The sequence below is a fragment of the Crassostrea angulata genome, chromosome 9 (genome assembly GCF_025612915.1).
Source record: "Crassostrea angulata isolate pt1a10 chromosome 9, ASM2561291v2, whole genome shotgun sequence".
Classification (NCBI taxonomy): domain Eukaryota; kingdom Metazoa; phylum Mollusca; class Bivalvia; order Ostreida; family Ostreidae; genus Magallana; species Magallana angulata.
In genome coordinates, this window is record NC_069119.1 from 5,148,279 (window position 1) to 5,169,326 (window position 21,048).

General features: G+C 31.2%; 2 protein-coding genes across 2 annotated transcripts; one reads left to right on the top strand and one right to left on the bottom strand.

Moving 5' to 3' along the window:
* Nucleotides 1–1,003: 1,003 nt before the first annotated feature.
* On the bottom strand, nucleotides 1,004–5,163 carry LOC128164031 (uncharacterized). The gene is made up of 4 exons (XM_052827747.1): nucleotides 5,110–5,163; nucleotides 2,575–2,648; nucleotides 1,859–2,003; nucleotides 1,004–1,069 (listed from the first exon to the last, which is right to left on the bottom strand). The coding sequence occupies exons 1-4, from the start codon at nucleotides 5,161–5,163 to the stop codon at nucleotides 1,004–1,006; spliced, it is 339 nt and encodes a 112-aa protein (XP_052683707.1).
* A 6,211-nt stretch (nucleotides 5,164–11,374) lies between these two features.
* LOC128163267 (uncharacterized) lies at nucleotides 11,375–18,263 on the top strand. The gene is made up of 3 exons (XM_052826811.1): nucleotides 11,375–11,664; nucleotides 16,164–16,256; nucleotides 17,508–18,263. The coding sequence occupies exons 1-3, from the start codon at nucleotides 11,578–11,580 to the stop codon at nucleotides 17,808–17,810; spliced, it is 483 nt and encodes a 160-aa protein (XP_052682771.1). The 5' UTR covers nucleotides 11,375–11,577; the 3' UTR covers nucleotides 17,811–18,263.
* Nucleotides 18,264–21,048: the final 2,785 nt, after the last annotated feature.

Below are 21,048 nucleotides of genomic sequence, written 5' to 3' on the forward strand. Positions count from 1 at the left end.
CAGATATGAGGTATTTCAAGAGTTGTTTTTACTTTCCGAAGACATTTTTAAGACAATAAAGATAATTATTATTATATTTGGCACATTGGCGTAAAGTGAATAGACATTTTTTCATGCGCCATAACAATCATCAGTTGTTCAAATATTAAATGTAAAGTGTTCATTACCAGAAAAGGAAAGGAAAATATGTTTTGTCAATACCTAAGATGAAAAAAAACCATACTCCAAAAGCTGAATGCGTTTTATTGATAAATAATTATGCAAGCTTTTCTGAATTGCGCTCAATGTTACTTATGTTCAGGCAATTTAAATGGCCAGGAATCTTGATTGCACCGAACAATGCAAATGAATCACCGACGCAGTACAAACATTAAACAACTCCTGATATCCATAACATTTATATTTAGCTACATTTTAAGATATTTACATTTTCGAGTGTCCTGGTCTGTGATAACACTACGAATCGATTTGGTAAAGTCAAGTACATTTTATCAATACCTATTTTAATATTTAATCCTATTATTGCAAAAATTATATGAATTTAAGTAATCTTTCTTTGAATATTATTTGATCACCTCATAATGCTCTAAGATGAATCCTTATTTCTCAACTTAACTAGGCATACTAAAAAAAGTTATTAAAACATATAAATAATAAAACGCATGAAATTCAGGTATTTGGCTCATTCGATTTAAACATAGATAATGTTATGTCTTCTTTGAGATCCACCATCAATATTTAATCAAGTGATACATTCAATGCAAAGTTTACATATGAACAGACAATATTGAACCATATGAACGATCAGACGGTCAAAATGCATTTGATTATCAATCTTAAAATTTTATTCAAGTTCAATATTTTTTTTCTAACATTAAAAGAAAGATTGTAATACAACGAAGAAACTATTTAACAGTTAAAGATAACTAAACTGTGGAAGTCAGTCAGCCCGTAACATTTTAAATCTTGATGTAAAAACTGATATAAGCTGGATTAAAGATGATTAATAGCGTTCCTGTTCTGCGTAGTAGAGATCATTAATAATGTCCTCGATGTTGTCTTCTAAATCCTAAAGTAATATAATAATTTTTTAAAAATGAAAAAAGTCTTACATGTGTAATCATCTATCTCATTCCTGTAAAGTGTTTAGTAGTTTATTGATCAAAAACTGCATAGAATGAAGAGCAAAATTGGGTTGTAGGCTCTTGAGCAAATTGCATTTTAAAGTAACGCATAATATTATCATAACTTCATGAATTTCGGCATTAATAACCATTTGCATAATTATCTAATTTTCTAGAGGTAATGAATTACATTACCATGAGATCGTTTAAGAAATGCATTGCCATTACTTTTAGAAAATTCTATATTAGTTTTTTTTTTCAAACAGAACAGCGAAATAAGAGTTTTGCAAATGTTAAATATATGAAACAAACGGACATTTATGCATGTTCATGTTCACTATCAAAAGGGGAATGGGGTTAAAACTACTCAACGTTTCAAATTGTTTTGATACTTAGATCATTCTGAGGGCATTTTATGTCGTTGACACGTTCTTTACAATAAAGAATTTATTGAATGAATACCTAATTGCAATTTGTTAAAAAATGTTTCTGAACTCTTGATTAATCACAACACACTTAAACATGTATGAATAGTTTTAATGACAGTCCAAATAGTGTATAATTTTATTTTTGTTAATAATACAACAACAATATTTTTATCTCAAGAATTAAATCTCTCTTTTTAAAGTAATTTTTTATGAAGCACAGTTTACATTCTTCAATTTACCACAATTTGGAAATGAATATGCATAAATAACTAAGTAACGAACGCATAAATATAACATAATACTTACCAACATCTTCTTATTAATGAATTCGTAGATAAAACGTATTCGTTTCTCTCTGTTCTCTATCTCTGACATACGTGTGGCATTTTTTTCTCTGTTTTCTTCTATCTGTCGAAGTATCCATTCAATTATTTCTTCCGGTGAATTCATTCTGCTCAGTGAATTATAAAGAAAGAAAACAATGGAAGAAAAGAAAGTGTTGATTCGATGCACAAAAATTCTAGTCCTTTTTAATATAGATAGAAAAATGCATGTTATCTTTTTTGATTGCAAATGAATTATTGAAGCTATGAAGTATTTACTTTCTATTCATTCCATTTTTTTCAATTTGTAGTCTTCTACTTGATAAACGTTAATTGATTTTCTCTTTTAAACAAAGTTAGATGAAAGCGAATTGATAAACAGCTTTCACACCTAACAATGAAATAAATTCTTGTATTCTTTGCCTTCTATCATTTGTCTTTTTCATTATTCAAATAAGAAAAATATAAATAGTTTGAATCTGAAATTTTTTTCACAATTTTTCATTGCAATATGTAAGATTTGGTTAAATAGTAATTAAAATGTAATAACAGACAGATATCAAATAAATTAAATTGTATGTTCATTGGTTAATGGTAACCTTTAAAACATGAAAAAGTAGGTTGGTTTGGAAATAACGTATTTATTACAAACTTTTATCATATTAGCATATAAACATATCCTTGAAAGCAATGACTTACAATGAATTTCTCTTTCGGCCTTCCTTATTATCTTCTTTCGGGGGTTGGCTGTGGATATTATTCATTTTTGCATGCTATGCTCAAAGAAATGAAAATAAAACTTTATAGTGCTTAAATCGCGTTTATCTTTATTGACAAAACTTTAAATCAATATTTATCTCATTCTTAATTGAAGCTATCACCATTCGTGTTTAGATTGTGAAAAATTTTGTTCACATTGATTTCGTGGAGAAAAACCAAATTTATTTTCGTCTTAGTAAATTAAATATTATCATAGGAGTGGGATTTTTAAAATTTAAAAAAGATATTGTTATGCAAATTTATCATTTTTTTTACAAAAAGTTATTATAATTCAAACATTGCTTTCAAGAAGACATATATTGTTTTTACCGTCGTGCACGCTCAATAGAGCATCTCTAGGAGAGGCTCTTATTAGCGCGAACGAGGAACACAGGAGGTAATAAAGTTGTGAATTTTATATCTCAGGGTACAGTACCTGTACCTTTTTGATTTTTTCATAAAGCCCTGAAATAAATTCTGATTTAATTTCTAATAAAAAGCTTTCTTATTCTTTATTCTATGTCGATTGTCATTGTCAAAATGATAAGAATTACGAACAGTATAATACAAACATTTGCTTAAGTAGTAAGAAAATTTGACTAGTCTATATATTGAAGGCAGATCATTGTGATTGGAATCTAATAAATCATGCATCCCCATTATAAATCCTACATTCCTATTGCGATAACAAAAACGTTGTTATACGATCGGTAGAATGTTTGTGCGTTGCATCGCGGTAATTTGGATCGCATTTGGTCGCGTCTGATTGGGGTGCACATTCAATATTTTAGGAGACTTAATGCGACCACTAAAACGCTAGCAACCAATGCAAGACATTGTGCAATGAATGAGTAAGCTGGTGCAAAGCTAAACCATTTTGATCGTAGAGTATTGTAAAGTGCTGGTGAGTCAATTGTGTAAAGGTTTTCACTTTAATCATTTTATCTTTTCATTGCCTATCAATAGGTTTTTATGATCGTAAATTGCTCGTAAACAAAATGTAAAAGAGCTTTTACTTGAAACTTTTTGCATTGTTTATGAACAGTTTCCCGATCGTTCTGCTTCATTTTAATAATCTGCCACCATCCACTGAGTGTACAATCAGCATTAGTTCAACTAAACATTGAATAAATGTAGAACACCTTTCATGACGATGAAAACTGTTGAGATAAACAACATTTTTGCATTGATCTTATTAGTCCACATTGTGTCATGAGAAAATAAAATCCTCAGAATGTCTTCCATTTGAAAAAAAAATTAAAATCATATTTTCAAAAATACTATAGGTCTTCATAGAAAAGCATCACATTTAGCATTCAATGTTAAACTAGGTTCTAATCCACTTAAAGATTCATGTGATGGAAACATATTTCAATACTTTATCCGACCTAGAAATATGGTATGAAATACCACATTTTTTTATTAATAATTTATTGTTTTTGTTCCATACATACTTATACTAACGTTGACAGTAATAAATTCAGTTTTTATAAATTGTATACGCATGCATACTCACTCACACACAAGTATATTTACATAAATTGTTTTCAATATTAGTGGTAAATGGTTACTTTGCTTCAAAAAAAATAAAAAATAAAAAACCCAAAAAATAAAAAACAAAAAACTAAAAAACAAATAATAATTCGAATAGTAATAATCATAATATCATAAGCTTATCTAAAATGATTTTCCATGTAAGCCACAATTTTTCAAAATTGCGCAGTTTTTGGTTTTGGATAGCAGCATATTTTTCTATACATACATGATATTTTATTCTTAAATGAAAGAGTAATCCAAGAAAATTTGGCATTTTATTTTGCATTAAGGATATAAAAATATATTGTTTAACATATAGAATTATGAAGTTTATAACCCGTTATTGTTTGACAATTGTAGCTCACCAAGAATAACATTGGAAACATTAAAACCAACTCTTTCAGAGGTCTTCAGAGGAAATACCACATTTAATAATGCACCTTTATTGTCAGCTTTCAAGAAGACAAAGAGTTAGCTTTCAAAAAAACTTCATGGCAAAGCAAGATTTTTTATAGAGTTTTTTCCAATGACGTTTTTAGGTTTAAGTTTTATTGGTATGATCTTTACAAAATATTTTCTTCCAACTCAGGAACACTTTATTTCTACAGTAAAATAATAAATTCTACCGAGTCTAAATTGCAAGATTACTTAAAATTTCCCTCGAAAAGGTATGAAAGATCCCAGCTAACATGATTAAGAATAAGTGCATATTCGCTATTTATTGAAACAGGTAGATATTGTAATCCGATTGTCCTAAAGGAAAAACGTTTATTCTATGCTTGTAAATCATAAGTAGAATTTTTTTTTTTAATTTATTTCTCACCATTGTAACTTGATAGTAGAGTTTGCTAAAGCTATATTGTTTCGGACATTTTAGTGAATAATGAAACATAAAATATAACCCAAAGATATAAAATGGAGAAAAAAAATTATGCTTACCACAAATATAATCGCCAGTGAAGGTCTATCGCTTTGCAAAGTAAAACTGAACATAAAAGACGTGAATGTAATTCATTTTATATTAAAATAATTTTCAGACAGACGCCCCTCAAATCGTCGCGCGCAGACCGCTGATTGACTAATCAGGGTGTTTCTGAATAAATTACCCCATACATGAGCAGTTTGATTGTTAAAGACCTGCTAATGTGTCTCAACATTAAATAGTTATTTATTATTATTACATATTCCGGTACAAACTTATGCAAGCACGGTAATTCCGTGCAGCAGGTTTGAATACATGTATTTATTGAAAAATTAAAAATAAGAAGGATACGTCTATAAATTTGAAAAGAAGTTTGAAAAAGACACATACAGAATGAATTTAAAATGTTTTATTAGATGTATTATATTGATAAATTAAAAAGGCTCTTTTACATTACACGAACCTGCATAATGAGTAAAAATCAGTGAAAATTTGATGAAATCATAGTTTACTGAGCCTATTCTTAAAAATCTTTGTTCCACGTCAAGAACACTACGTACATTATTAATCACCATTTTTTTATTTACGCTCTTAACTAAAATACGCTTTCATATGTAAATTGTTATTTAACGTTTTAAAAAGCAAATTTGATTCACATCGAATTGTTTTCTAAAATATTTTTGCTGAACTATTAAGAAAAACACTTTAATCATACCATTGTTTATTATCTAAACATTTAAATACAACACTTATTTAATTGGTTTATCAAATGCATGGTAGTGTATCTGCACTCAAATGCATACTGGTAAGATAAGTGGATAAAAGTATATTATTATCAAACTTTATCAATTAAGAGTTTCCAAATATCATAATTATATTTTTTTTACCAAAACATGTTTAAAAATAAATTGTTCGAAATGTCAATTTGTTAGTATGCAGTACTCACTAAATCCAGGTACATTGAGCCGCCAAGAATATCTATTAGTAATTTGACAAGCAAGATGATTTTTTAATGTTAAACCAAAAAAACATTTGACAATTATTAAAAAACAAACATTGTAATTTTTTATAGAGACATTAAGATAGAGAATTGGTGGACACGTTTGTACACTGAAATTTGAAATACTATTGATGCAATTATTTATTTTTATTCATTTAGCAATGTGTAAGTGAAAAATGAAATAAACATGTGGTCAAACCAAACGAAATATATTTCATTTGTTATTTATCTTCATAATTGCAAAAACGTTGGTTTGTACAATCAAGAAAACTATTGCTGAAGACTGGAAATTGGCAGGTGGCCTTGAATCTATAATGCAAGTCAGCATTAAGGAGAACTTGTGACTAACTGATGATCAAATCATGCAATTATTCTCATAAAATGGAAAGGATGTTTAAAACATTTTTACAATTTGATAAATAATTTATAACCTTTTTTATAAGAATGTTCACAAATTCGTGCATATCGAAAATAATGAAAAGACATACTTAGATATGCATTCTTATGTTCTCTGGGGGAAATATACTACTTAATTATTTTAGATAAGTTAAACAAAATTAAAATTTTACACCAGTTAACATTGATGATTAAATTCAAGACCAGTAATTAAATACTGTTTTACATTGTTTTTACACAATTATATTTTCACAACTACATCTTTAAACTTTTATTTGCTATACCTAATTCTATGATTGTGGAAATATTGATATGTGCAAATATAAAAAGAAAATTACTATAATAAAAAATCTTTAGTACAAATGTCCATAAGTTATTCACTTATTCCCGAGCGATCGATGTAGCATAATCTTTTGCTCATAGTGTAGGAAATTCCCATCAAACAATCACGAACGGGTTTTTAAAATCTGCTGTTTTTAGGACATTAACTGAAGCAATTGCCACCATGTAGCCTTGAATCTATTTTTTTTGTCGATATATCTTGTGATCACTTGTGAGCCAACCATACAAGATTTCATCAATTTTACCTTTAAAAACCACTGCAAGGTACAAAACAAGCCGTAAGGCAACGCTGAAAAAAAACCCTGACGACCGTTTCACTTACAAGTCGTAGATCGTAAACTTACGATTACACCATGGATTTCCAAACATGCACGTATACAATCGTTTCACTAAACGTATCGTAAACTTTGCTCAAACGATTTGCGGTTATTGTTCAATTTCGTGGAATTTTTCAAACAATGGAATTATTTTCGACTTGTAAAGCAGACGATTTGTTTACATCATACATGTATATTCAGATAGAGAGAAAGGCGAATTGGACGGAGGGCTTATCATATATCTTGTAACAGATGGTAATTAATTGAAATTTGGTCCTTCTCTCTCAAAACATAACGTCTGGTCACATGTTACAGTTAGGTATGAAACATGGTATTTTTAATTATCGTCTTTCAGCCTACACTGGGTTTCCTAAATATCATTTTAACCGTATAAACAATATGTAAGAAATTTTTTCTTATGATACCTTAATGGTACGGAGGTTTACAATGTTAGCTTTAAGGAAATTCCGAGTGCCCCTGAAAAATTGACGTTTGAAGTCCTGGAAACCCTAAGGTACCTTTATACTCTTACTGAGTTTCTAGGGAAACCAGAAGATGCCTTTTGTTATTCACAATATAGATGAAATTTGCACGTTTATGTCAAAAGTAGTTCAGGTAAACATTGTATAGAAGATAGCAGATCTTTCTTTAAAAAGATATAAAATACCAGGAGAAAAAGGGAAACATTCATTGGTTTAAAAAGGAATTTACGTTTTTGACTATTTAATCACTATATCATCTTGTTTGAAACTGCCAAGAAAACAAAACGATTAAAATAACATCGGATAATATGAAACAATAAGAGAAGATGCAACTTCAAATCAAACTTCGTCATCTCGAACTAGATAAAACTATTTTCAATAACTTTGATATATCCGAGTGTTCGAAATATCCACGGTAAAATACTTAGAAAAATTAGTAGTTAGGACGTACAAACTACTTCGACATATTCATTGTAATCGATACATTAGTGTTCGAAATATCGAAGTTCAACTGTATGTAGGAGCACCTACTTCTATGCTGGCTAGATTTGTGTCCGACACGATTTTTTTAATTAAAATTTGACAAAGTGACATTACTATATCGTACTGATGGAGTGGAAAGTTGTAAAATAAACAATCTAATTTTGTTGGTAACTTTACTTCAAAACTTTACGATAAACGTGATGACTTCAATTTTTGTAATGCCAACTTTCCTTACTTATGTTACATTAAACCTTCATCACCTGCATTTGGAAATATTGTCTCTCAGTTGATTTGCTACGCAAGGACATACTCTACATATGAACAATTTCTAAAACGAGACAAGCTACTGACAAATAAGTTGATAAAACAAGATTATCAACAGTGTCGATTGAAGTCATCATTTCGTAAGTTCTTTGGTCGATGCAACGACCTTGTCATCTGATATAATCGTCTGTTTGGTCGAATGCTGATATACTTTTCATTATTTATCGTTAGGTCGGTATTATTCCTCGAATTGTTTACGGATGTTTTTGTTCTCCCGATCAGCAGAGGATATTCGCTCCTCCATGGCACCTGATTCTACCTATAATTTTTAATGCGGTTCGTGTTTGCTCTGCTCATGTTTTGTATTTTTGCTATGGACCTTTAACTTTGAACAGTGTTCGTTAACGCTATGATAACACTGCATCAACAAGGCGCACACTTTGAATAAAAAGGACTCCGATGTGTTAAATTAGAGATTACAATCATATTTTCGATTGACTGAATGTTCCCTACAGAAATCAGATGCTTTATAAAAGAGTGTATATGATGAAATGTGTAACTTGCAATTTGTTTTTCTTAATCTCAGAGTCGGAAACTCGTAAACAAAACACATTTACCAGAAGAATATTTATCTATGTTATAACTATCAATTGCAAAATATATATATATATAGGAAAATGGTGATTCTGGAAGTTTGTCCTTATTTCTGTCCAAAAAAAAGAACCATCTGAATTGCAAGGCAAGGGAATAGGTTTGAAAAAAGTTTGCCCCCAATGATCTGCAATGGGGTCATTTGACCTTACATTTACACTATCGATAGTCTTTTTTTTAAGATTTAATCCCCGAAACAAAAAAAAACAAGTTTTTGTTTTGTTGGCACCAGTATGAAGAAAAACCATTTTAATGTTTTAGGATTTCCAATTTAAGGTATTATTCAGAAGTGTTTTGTCATGTTAATGTGTAATAGGGTTTATAAATGACAAAATTGTTTATTATAATTTGTAACATCTGTAAAATATTATATTTCAGTCTTTTCATTTTGGAATTTTAAATTTGTAATTGTAAAATAATTAGTTTACTCTAAACTACGGAAAGCTGCAATCACATTTGTTAGTAATTTCATCTTGACATCTCTCTTCCCTGAATCTTGGAATCAATGTCATTATTTTTTAATTATTGTCAAATGAACGGCCAGATCTGAGAAATAAGTTTCTTTGCTGAATTCATTACAGGATAAAGAGGGCACATATATTATCTATAATCATTTTATATTACATAAAAATATGGAAGAAAAGAAGAAGAGCAAAAATGACTTTTATAATTGAATTTTAAAGCTACCTAATTTAAACTCATTTAAATTGGGTTTGAACGATTTACACATTTATTAAATTGCTTTACCGTCTTATATATTGTATTAATTTATTTTCACATACATGTAAACTGTTTCAGCAGTGTGCTTGCATCAAGATGAGAGTTATTGACTCTATTCAATAAAGTAAAACTAAAGTTTGGTATTTCATTTCAATTGTGCAATGTATTGTGACAATAAAATGTCGCTGCACTTGAAACAGAACGAAATATAATGAGTTTTGATTAATGTCAAATTGGATTAAACTTTTAAGTAGATTTAGAGGAAATACTTGATTTGTTTTAAAGTTTTTAATAACAGACAATGAAAACCATAAAAAAAAAATAAGCATATATAAAGCTATGAAAATGATGGATCAGGATAGCGTCACTCCCAATGGTCGGGTCATTGTCGCTAAAACAATTACATTTTCGAAGGTTGCAGTTTCCATTACTTATTGTTGATTTTTTAAATGTCAGTGAAAAATAATTTATATTAAATCAATCAATATCTGGCAAATACTCCAAGGTGTTCTCCTATCACTGTTTCCCTTTTATCTGTTTTTTGTTAACAAAAATCATTCATCACATGATGTTTTTATTGTTTCTTTGATATTTTCTATAAGTATATGATGTAAAATGTAAAAATCATAACATGGCAATGGTCATGTAATGATATATATTAGAGCATAATGTTATAATACTAACAATATAATTTAATACAATATCATAAGATACAATAATATATTATATAAAACAGTATCATATTATATACAATATCGAAACATATTATACAGTATTATAAATTGGAAGATTTGTCTATCAAAGGGGCACCTGATCTAAAAAATTTTACCTGGTCAAAACCTATATGTACAATGGGAAATATTTATATATTTTCTCCATACGGAACACACTCTGATTACCTCGCACAATATTTCAACGTTATCATCCGGGTCCGTTGCAATAAAAATAATCCCCGTACACATCACATTTTTAGCCTTATCTTGAAATCTGATAAGCTATCAGGAGAGTTTTAAAAGAGAATTATTGGAAAATTATTATACTTTTGAATGAACATCGTTTGAAATCTGAGGTATTTATAAATATCGAGTAAGTAAGCAATGTGTGAATCGAGGAAAGATATAATTTGAGCTTTGAATAAATCATTTTTTTTATTTTTGAATGTCAAGAATACTTAAGAAGTTAATGTGGGTAATGCTTTATCAAAATTTAAATAGCAAATATCGAGTTTCAACAACATACAGAGTTTAGAATTATTTATTTTGTAGACTTGTTACTGTTTACTTGTATGTTGTGTAATATTTATATAGTAACCGTACGCGTATCTTTAATTTTTTTTTTCTTGATAACATTACATATGAACACGTTTGATCAATTTAATTAGTTTGACACAAGACATTTTTTTTTACTCATTTGTTAAAATTAACAAGACTCGAGCATTATGTTCGTTCCTCTGTATATCGCTCCTTAATGTTTTGGTCAATTACTCAAAATGCACAAGTAATTTATTCAAATTATGTAACTATATAAAAGTTATTTTAAAAAAACTTCAAAAATTGCGTGTAGGTCCCTTTAACAACGACCGATAACTCGACTTCTCGATATTCATTGGAAATGCAGATACTAATTCTATAAATATTGGTTGACAGGCAAAGTATAAGTTGGATTTAAATATTTTTAAATCGCTCAGCCATTGTTATTTGGATTTCCTCAAGTGGCGAAGCTCAAAACAAAAGATATTTATGACAGAACTATTCTTTTATTGTATCACCTGTCAACTGCAGTGATTTTGTTGATACAAAGTGTTTATCCAGTTGTCGTCTGCCACTAGCAATGGACGACCCATCATATGGCGATCCTTATGGTAGAACAACACAACAGACGTCAACGATGCAGACTATTGATCAGGACAACAAAATGGTGGGTAGGTCACATTATTCATAGACTGAGGTATTCATATGAACATATTTATTTATACTGGTTCTGGACCATTTATCGACTGGTTATCGGCTAAATCACGAGTTCGGGTATTTAGAGAACACGTTTATCCGAGATACGCATCTCAGTCGTATGCTACGAGTAAGAAGTTTTTAATCACTGCGTATTTAAGCATAAAAGAATATGTGATAAATATATAAAGAGATGTGATTATTTTATTTGTTGATTTACATACTTTCACTTTCAGCGGTGGAGAAATAACGTCATAGGATAAAATAATCTATTAAAAAGATAATTATGTTGCAATAACATTTTTCAGTGTCTTTGTCTGTGATAACACTAAGAATCGAGTTTATACTATACATTCAAATAAATTCAAATAAAGCATTCTTAACGTACAAGGGGGTTTGCATAATTAATATTCTAATATTTAATCGAAAATGATCGGTATTGAGTAATTAGAAATCATTTTTTCGAAGTTTGTAAGGTTATAGTTTCGATCGCGGCCAAAAAAGCCATAAAATCATGATCCAACCAAAATTATCACCTCATACACTGAACGAATAATTCCTTATTCTATAATTCAATTTCATTACTGCAGTATACCAATGACAACAAGAGGCCCATGGGGCCACATCGCTCACCTGAGCAACAACGGGCCATCAAAGAATATTGTGCCATATGGCCCTCGGTAGAATAACACAAAAATAAATATTGTAAAGTATTCGAATTTTACACTTTTTTTTGCATACACGTAATCTTTGACATTGTACATTCATGAAATACTGTTTTTACGTACACAGAATAAGAAAATCCTACGCAAGATATAGAACTAAATATTTGGTAGGGGTACACTGTTATATAACTTCTAATTCCCTGTATTTTCGTTCTGCCCCCCCCCCCCCCCGACTTTGTAAAGCGATCAAAATATATGAGAGCATATAGGAACATTTTTTTCATCTACTACTTACTAGTTATTGTATTTTTTTAAAATATAATAGTTATTGTATTTTATCAAAAAAATCCTACATGTATATATGTGAAGAAGAAAATTGCACCTCAATGCGCTCAATTTCTCAAATTAAAAATATTCAAAAATTTAATTTGTCTTCTCCACTATAATTAAATGATTGTTGTTTACCTCGCGTAAACTCGTGACTTTTATAACTTTACTCACACTTGATTGATGAATACACTGGAATGAAAAATGTTGTCACGTGACATGTTAAAGAGCTACAAGTGGAAAACTGTCAATGTGACAGCAAACAAGGTTTTCTTTAATGTGAACTGTATCCATAATCCATGTCAACCCGTATCCAGTGGAGTACCTTATATGCAATATTTTGCCAAAAAATGACTAAATTCAAAAGCTGGTATTTTTTTCATCAATTATCAGTTATAAAAATCCTAGCAATATGCACACCTCTGATATATGTACAATTGATCTGCAAAAGAACAACTTCCTATCTTGAGAACTGTAGGAGGAGTTATGCGTACAATGAGGGTACCCTATATGCAATATTTTGCCAAAAAATGACTAAGTTCAAAAGCTAGTATTTTTTTCATAAATAATCAGAAATCAAAATCCTAGCAATATGCACATTTCTGATATATGTACAATTGATCTGCAAAAGAACAACTTCCTTTCTTGAGAACTGTAGGAGGAGTTATGCGTACAATGAGGGTACCCTATATGCAATATTTTGCCAAAAAATGACTAAGTTCAAAAGCTAGTATTTTTTCATAAATTATCAGAAATCAAAATCCTAGCAAATTGCACACCTCTGATATATGTACAATTGATCTGCAAAAGAACAACTTCCTATCTTGAGAATTGTAGGAGGAGTTGTCCGTACAATGAGGGTACCCTATTGGCAGCCGCCCGCCCGCCATTTTCACCATTTTAATAACCGGATTTTTCCGTTGGAAAACCCGGTTAATAAAAATCAATGTTACCGTATTGACAGGCACATCACTCTAATTTACTATGGCCCATCCATTATTTTCATTTTTATTCAAAAATAACAAATGGCTACAAACCAGGAATATTTTCCGCTGTAATATTTTCTTAGGAATAGCGATGATTCTTTTATCCCCGCAACAGAAATGTGTCAGAACTATGGAAACTGTTTTAACGATGTCGTTTTTATTTACTCACATTTCACATTATTCATTGTATAAAGAGGGGGCCCCAGAGAGTAGTTATATACAGCATATCATTCTTTAATTTTTTTTCTGTACAAGTATTTAACATGCTCTAATTCATATAGAATTTCTAATGGTCAACCAAAATGTCAGCGTCAATCGTAGAATTATAAGCAAGATGAGCTCAAAATTTTGCTAGGTTCGAGTCATATTTGTTCACATGAGTTTATTACATTCAGCTTAAGATTTTTAACTCGGTATTTCCTATTCGGCATTTAAAATGGAAAAAAATGAATGGCCTCAGATCTGTGTACAAACAAAGAATTGTGAGCAAATCTCTGTATCTTGCTTTTAATTCGAAGCTTAACACTCAAATATGGTAAGTAAATAGAAATTGTAAACAATTAAACACAAGAAACATGCACTACAACAAATAAAGAACACAATTTATTTTTCAAAATGAATCATATACATGTATATACCTACATATTTCCGTCAGCGATATTAAACTCTATTTAAACTGAATAAACTCGAAAAATGCCGAGCATCTCAACAAAACATATTGCATTATTCTACCATTACGCAAAAGATGATACCGAATTACCGATAGCCTGATTGAATTGCATTTTAGTTCTTTCTTAATACATCAGATGTTGCTTAATTTGGTAAACAGTAAACTGTTTGATTTACCGAAGTGTCTGTTTGATTTGATACGTAAAAATCAGGAAATACAAGCGACAGTTCCCAGGTTAACGCAAAGCATAAATGAAAACGAAACGAACATCACAACAAGCTAACACCACCGTCATATGTGAAAACTGTCAACGCATTGAAATATTTAGCCTCAATTTACTTCAAAAATCGGCACCAATGTATTTTGCATGTTTCAAAGATTCAGATTCCCTTCGTACACGAACTGTTGCACAATAAACAAATTTATCATTGTCAGGTCGACCCGTTTATCATATAGTGTCATGGCTGCTTTTAACAAAGAACCTCGTTTCAGAATTATGGAATACGAGTCTTGGAAAAATGGGTAAGCAAACCCGGGCCGGGGCAAAATAAAAGCCGGGGCAGATCGGCAATCGTCAATTCAAATTACGCATTATTTTGCAGCAATATTTACAGTGAATACAAATATACTGGTCAGTAAATATCTTGAAATTTTAATGAGATTGGCAGATTAATAACTGTCAATCTTTTGTTTTGCCCTGGCCCGGTCATGCCTACCCCTTTTTACCAAGACTCATAAATCAATGCTATAAATTGCTTGAAACACGCCTTTTCTTTCTTATTATTTTCGTAATAACTCAGATTTGAAACAGAATTAGCCAATAACTTTTGCAATTTATATTTTCCTTCCCATAAGGATTATTCATGCTAAATCACGTTGAATTTGCCTCAGTAGTTCTTGAGAAGAAGATTTTTTAAAATGCGTCCCCCCTTTTTACAGTTTTGAGGTTTTCTCCGCTTTCAATGAATTTTTTTCTTTCATTTCTGCAATTTATATTCACCTTTCCATAAGAATGCTTTGAACCAAATTTGGTTGGATTTGGTTAAGTGGTTTTAGAGAAGAAGTTCAAAATGTGAAAAGTTTACAGACGGACAGACGGACAGACAGACAGACAGACAGACGGACAGATGGACAGACAGACGGACGACGGACAAAATGTGATCAGAATAGCTCACTTGAGCGAAAAAGCGAAGGAAAATGACTGAACCCTCAAGAATTCATAAGCATATTAAACATACACTCAAGACATTGGATGAACACAGTCACACAAGTCTTACTAATGAATTGGGTGCCCACTGGATGAAGCTATACGAATAAGTCATCTGAAATGTGACTGAAAGGTATCTAAAAGATGACACAACAACAGAGTTTTGCCAATCACTCACCTTACAGACTTTTAACTTAACAATCAGTTGACTGAATGGCATGGTCTCATCCGGTGGTGTTTCGTAGTTTTGTCTTTAAGGTGCATAAAAGTTAATTGGGTATCAGCCACAGAGAACCCAAGACTGGTCCAGTTTCGATATTGTTTGAAACAAATTGCGAATTTTGCTTAGGTACTTACCATGCATGGATCAGAATGTACGTGTATTTCCTTCTGAAGAATATATCTCGCCATGGCGTAAATGCAACTACTCATGTCTACATATTTTTCATAATGTAGAAAATGAAAACAAAATTATCGATATCAAATTATTTATCATCATATATAATCAAACTCAATGCAAATCAAGGCATAAAGCACATGCTCACGTCTTTATTTAATTATAATTATTTATAGTTGAAGTTTTGGGGGGTTTTTTGGGTTGTTTTTTTTTTGTAGATGGCTGTCTGTGTTATTCATGGATATTTTCTATGTCAGATCGGGAAGGAGAAAAATTGCGAAGAAGATATAGGAACAACGGCAAAATGCTTGGTATGCAATTTTATTTTATTTTTTTACCAAAGAACTCTTCTACATTTCCATCAATTTCTTGCCTTCAGCCATAAGGGGAAGTGTGGCCATCTTGTACATTTGAGGGTGAAAATGTAAACATTTCTCGAAGTGGTTTGTTTCTGCCCAAAACGGACTAAAACTGTTGTCAAAAAATAAAAAAAGCAATAAATACATGGTTTTACATGTTGTTTTGTATGCTCATTACGCATACAAGAGCAGAACAAATCGTTTTTAATCACTTAGAACTGCGCAGCTACAGACTTAAAATCAAGATTTAAAATTCTAAAAAAAAAAATATGAAGGAGGCCATTGGTGACCACTCTACAACCATTTGTTGAGAAAAAGGTCTAAAATTGCTTATTTAAGTTGTAACTTTGTCTCAAAAGAGGGTATCCTATTCTTAACATGGGTCTCAAAACCCAAAAATTTCCCACGAGATATATTTGTGTCTAATGTAGAACATATAAGTTATATTTTTATCAAAAAATTAATGTTTTTATATAAGACAATTAACTTTTTGGACCCCAACTCCTCTTCTTAAATGAATTAGATTGAATTTATACACACAGAACTGAAGAAATCATGAAACTGGTATTTAGATGTCTGTCACATTCAAAACAGATTGTTTTGAATTGATATTTATTTTTTTATGAAAAAATAACTTCAATGTGCCTCCATAGACACAGGTGTTTTAAGTATAGACTGGATTTTTCTTGTTCTAAAAATAGATCCCATGCCTACTGGTAAAAAATAGGGTACCCTATTTTTAGGCAAATGTACTTCAATATTGTGCAATATTCAACCTTTTTCTCAACAAATGGTTGTAGAGTGGACACCAATAATCCACTTTCTTACTCTTTTTTTTAGATTTTTTAATCTTCAAAATAAGTCTGCGGCTGCGCAGTTGTACAGCTGTTCTATGTGATTAAAAAGGCATTGTCCTGTCCTGTACTTGTATGCGTAATTTGCAGATGCATCAACATGTATTTATTACTCATATTCATATTTATTGCTTTTTCATCTTTTAATAACAAATTCGGCTTTTTGGGGGCAGAAACTAGGCAGTTAAAAAAATGTTTACATTTTAATTCTCAAATGTACAAGATGGCTGCATATTCCCCTAAATAGAGCCATATTTATGCTAGTGTTCCTGAATATATTTAGGATAATTATGTTGAAAAAGTTATTCTCATTAATCGAAATGACGAGTTATTTCCTTTTTTGAAACAGTTTATAAGTCACTACTCCATGAACTGGATAGTCCTACACGCCGGCCTGGCTTTCTTCGCTCTCTCCATTGTCGGCATCCTCTGGTGTAGTGGAGCTGTCACCACCTATACTACCACAAACAAGAAAACCCGCATCACCACTACGCACAATACCACGTGTCCTAACGACGAGACTGCGGCCATAGCAACGGCTAGTTTGGCTGTGGTTGACTGTGTGGCCATTACTGTGTGTAGTATTGTGGGCCTAGTTCTGTACCATTTGTACTTCCGGTCCTACGGCATCAAAGCAAGAGGAGAGTACTAGCAACTGACCAATTTTTTGTTTGGATTTTCTTTCAGTCACTTTGCAATGACTTGGTTTTGTTTGTGATGCAATCCGTCTCAGCTCCATCGTTCAAACAGCTGTTTTTTTATTAATGTGTGTGTGTGTGTGTGTGTGTGTGTGTGTGTGTGTGTGTGTGTGTGTGTGTGTGTGTGTGTGTGTGTGTGTGCGTGCGTGCGTGCGTGCGTGCGTGCGTGCGTGCGTGCGTGCGTGCGTGCGTGCGTGCGTGCGTGACACTCTGGAGGCTTACCAATTTCATTTTGGATCCTTCGTTAATATAGGAAATGGTCGGTTCAAGACTTGAAGTTCAAATTCACGATCATGCATTGTCAGTTTGGTAGTAAATTTTTGTATTTCATGTATTAATGAATAATGCATGCTTTATTAGTTCCGATTGGTTTCTCTTCGCTTTTGGGATGAAAGTCTCACCAGTCAGAGGATCGCTAACCGCTAACATTTAACGTAGGAACTTTTTATGGTATTGTGACATTTGTTTTGTTTTCTTTTGTTATCTAGCTTTGTTTTCACATGGTGAATTTGATAGTAAACGGGAGGAAAATTAAAATGAGTTTAATTTTTTTCATCCAGTTTCTCTGTGGATAATCTTTTATTCATTTTTTTTTATTTCATGGGATTTCAACTTGCATTTTTCATGAGAATACTTTTCATGTTCTTATTTTAAACGCGTGTAAAAATGTTTGTTTTTATCGTAAGATATTGTCACAATTGATTCTCAGCTGTGTTTTAAAGCTTAAAGTATTGGAAAATAAAAACATAAAGTCAAAGTTTCTTATATAAATTTTACATTATACAGATACTTGTATTACATGTGTTTTGAAAATAAAGTTGCTTTGTGATTTTATATAGTTCATTGTTTGGCCCTGACTATAAGCATGATTAGTACCAAATATACATGTCAAATGGAACTTAGACTTTTTCGGTGTAAAGAATTCCTGCTTTTATTTTACGTGTACTCTATCTGACTTAAATGTACCTTCTGAAGAGGGTTTTGTAGCAAAACGAATATAATAATGCATAATGTAATAAACTCCCATTATTACATTTTGCGTTGCATGTTACATTTTGCACTGATATCGACGCACACTGTTATAAGATAGAAAAAGTAAATTCAGAATTGTAATAGCTATTTGTAAATATAATACCTAATGTTAACCAAAGATATTTAAAGTGGCATGGTCACGATTTTGGTCAAAAAATATTTTCCGTTTTTGTTTACAATGCTTTCAGTAAGGCAATTTTAATAACCCAAATTTGAGTTTTAAGCTAGTTACTAACAGTGCTTACAATTCCTACTATGTAAACAAAGCTTTTGTTTATATTTTGAATGTTGAAGTGAAAATTCCATTTTCAAACCTGAAATAAATGTTATAAACGTTAGGAACTGATAATTTATGCCTACGATGAATAAGAAGATAGACAAATCAGCATGAAAAGGTCTAGTTTAGTTGAAAAAGTTTACTGGTACATTGAACCTATGTAAACAAAAACAGGGCACGAGTCTTGTTTACATGACAAACAAATTGTGAGCCATGTAACTTGCTTCTACGACTGACTCTTAAATTTCACTTGATCATTAGAAATGCATTTCTAAAGCATTGTAAATGATTAAAACAGTAAAATTGAATTCGACAAAAATCGTTACCATGTCCCTTTAAACAAAACCCGCGGTAGCGGGTTATATAATTTTTTTTCTGAAATGATCGCTACCTTCATAAACCGTATCAATCATAAAAAAGTGAACTATTGCTGACAAGTTCACAAAATTAATCTTGGTATTAATCTTATTCTATATCTATTTACCTCCCTTAAAATGATTTCTATATCAAATTAAAATATCTAAATTAAAATCAAGAGTCGTAAATATTTATTACGTTATTGGGCAAGCATATTATATATAATTAAGCTTTCACTGCTTTTGCTAGTTGCTCTTTTAATATTTAAATTTTCAACCGTCTTTGTCTTCGATAACATAACGAATTAATTTTGAAGCATATAGCTTGATAATTTCATAACAGATGAGCGACACAAAACAATGCAAAATGGGCGTGTCTTTTAACATGACCGACAGACGGTATTGGCTGTGCCGCGTAGTTGTACATAGCATGTGCTACATAAAGAAATTAAGGTGTATATACTAATTGGAATATAATATAAATATAAGTAAGCATGAATGATAATTTTTGGTCGGGGCGAGGTCAAATCCAATAAAGCCCGAAAGGCTTTATGACAGATTTGACCACGCTTCGACCGAGATTATCACCTCATAATATTCAAAGAACAATTCCTCAATTATTCCTTAATTGTTATATTACTCTTAACATTTATTAAATTGCAAGAAAGCAGCTATTTGAAACATTTGGCAAATAACTGTAGATCATCATGATGGCTTGAGGAAAAAAGGTAAGTAGACATGTGGGTTGTCATTTTATTAGTAGGCAATCATTTTTTTTTATTAAAAGTACAATTTAAAAGTACACAATCTAAAAAAGTTTATGTTGTGGTTTTTTTTTTTAGTAAAGCGATTTATTGGATAGATTCTTAAGTTCTTAAATATGATTAAACTAGATATAAAGATTGAATACAGATCTCTACAAGTACAACAGCGCAGCGCTGTCCGCTGATCTAAATATATATGTATTGTAATCAGATTGCCCCCTCTCTCTCTCTCTCTCTCTCTCTCTCTCTCTCTCTCTCTCTCTCTCTCTCTCTCTCTCTCTCTCTCTCTCTCTCTCTCTCCGGTGGCAGATTCAAGGGGTTGGGGTGGGGGGGGGGGGGGGGGGCGGACTCGGCACCCCCTAAAATTGTCAAAATAAATCATAAATCATACTTCTTCCGGCAGAGAAAATGAACAACTTTCGAGTTTTAATTATCAACATTTTACAAAGTCATGAGGTTTCTCTACATTAGGCTTTCAACTGAGTAGTTTTAAGAAAACCCGTGGATTCATTGATGTAAGGTATAAGTGTACATAGAGAGTCCATTTTAGTTACGCTCTTCTAGGGTTTAAATGTGACCCGTCACCCATCATTTTTAAAAACTGATTAATTTGCAGCCATGCATTCGTAAAAATAAAAATAAATAAATGTTTCTTCATATTTCTGCAAGGCAGATGGTTTTGATGGGATTTCTGTAGGTCTTAAATCTACAAACCTCTAAGATTAAAAATAATTTTATTACTTTCAGTATGATCATGAGAAAA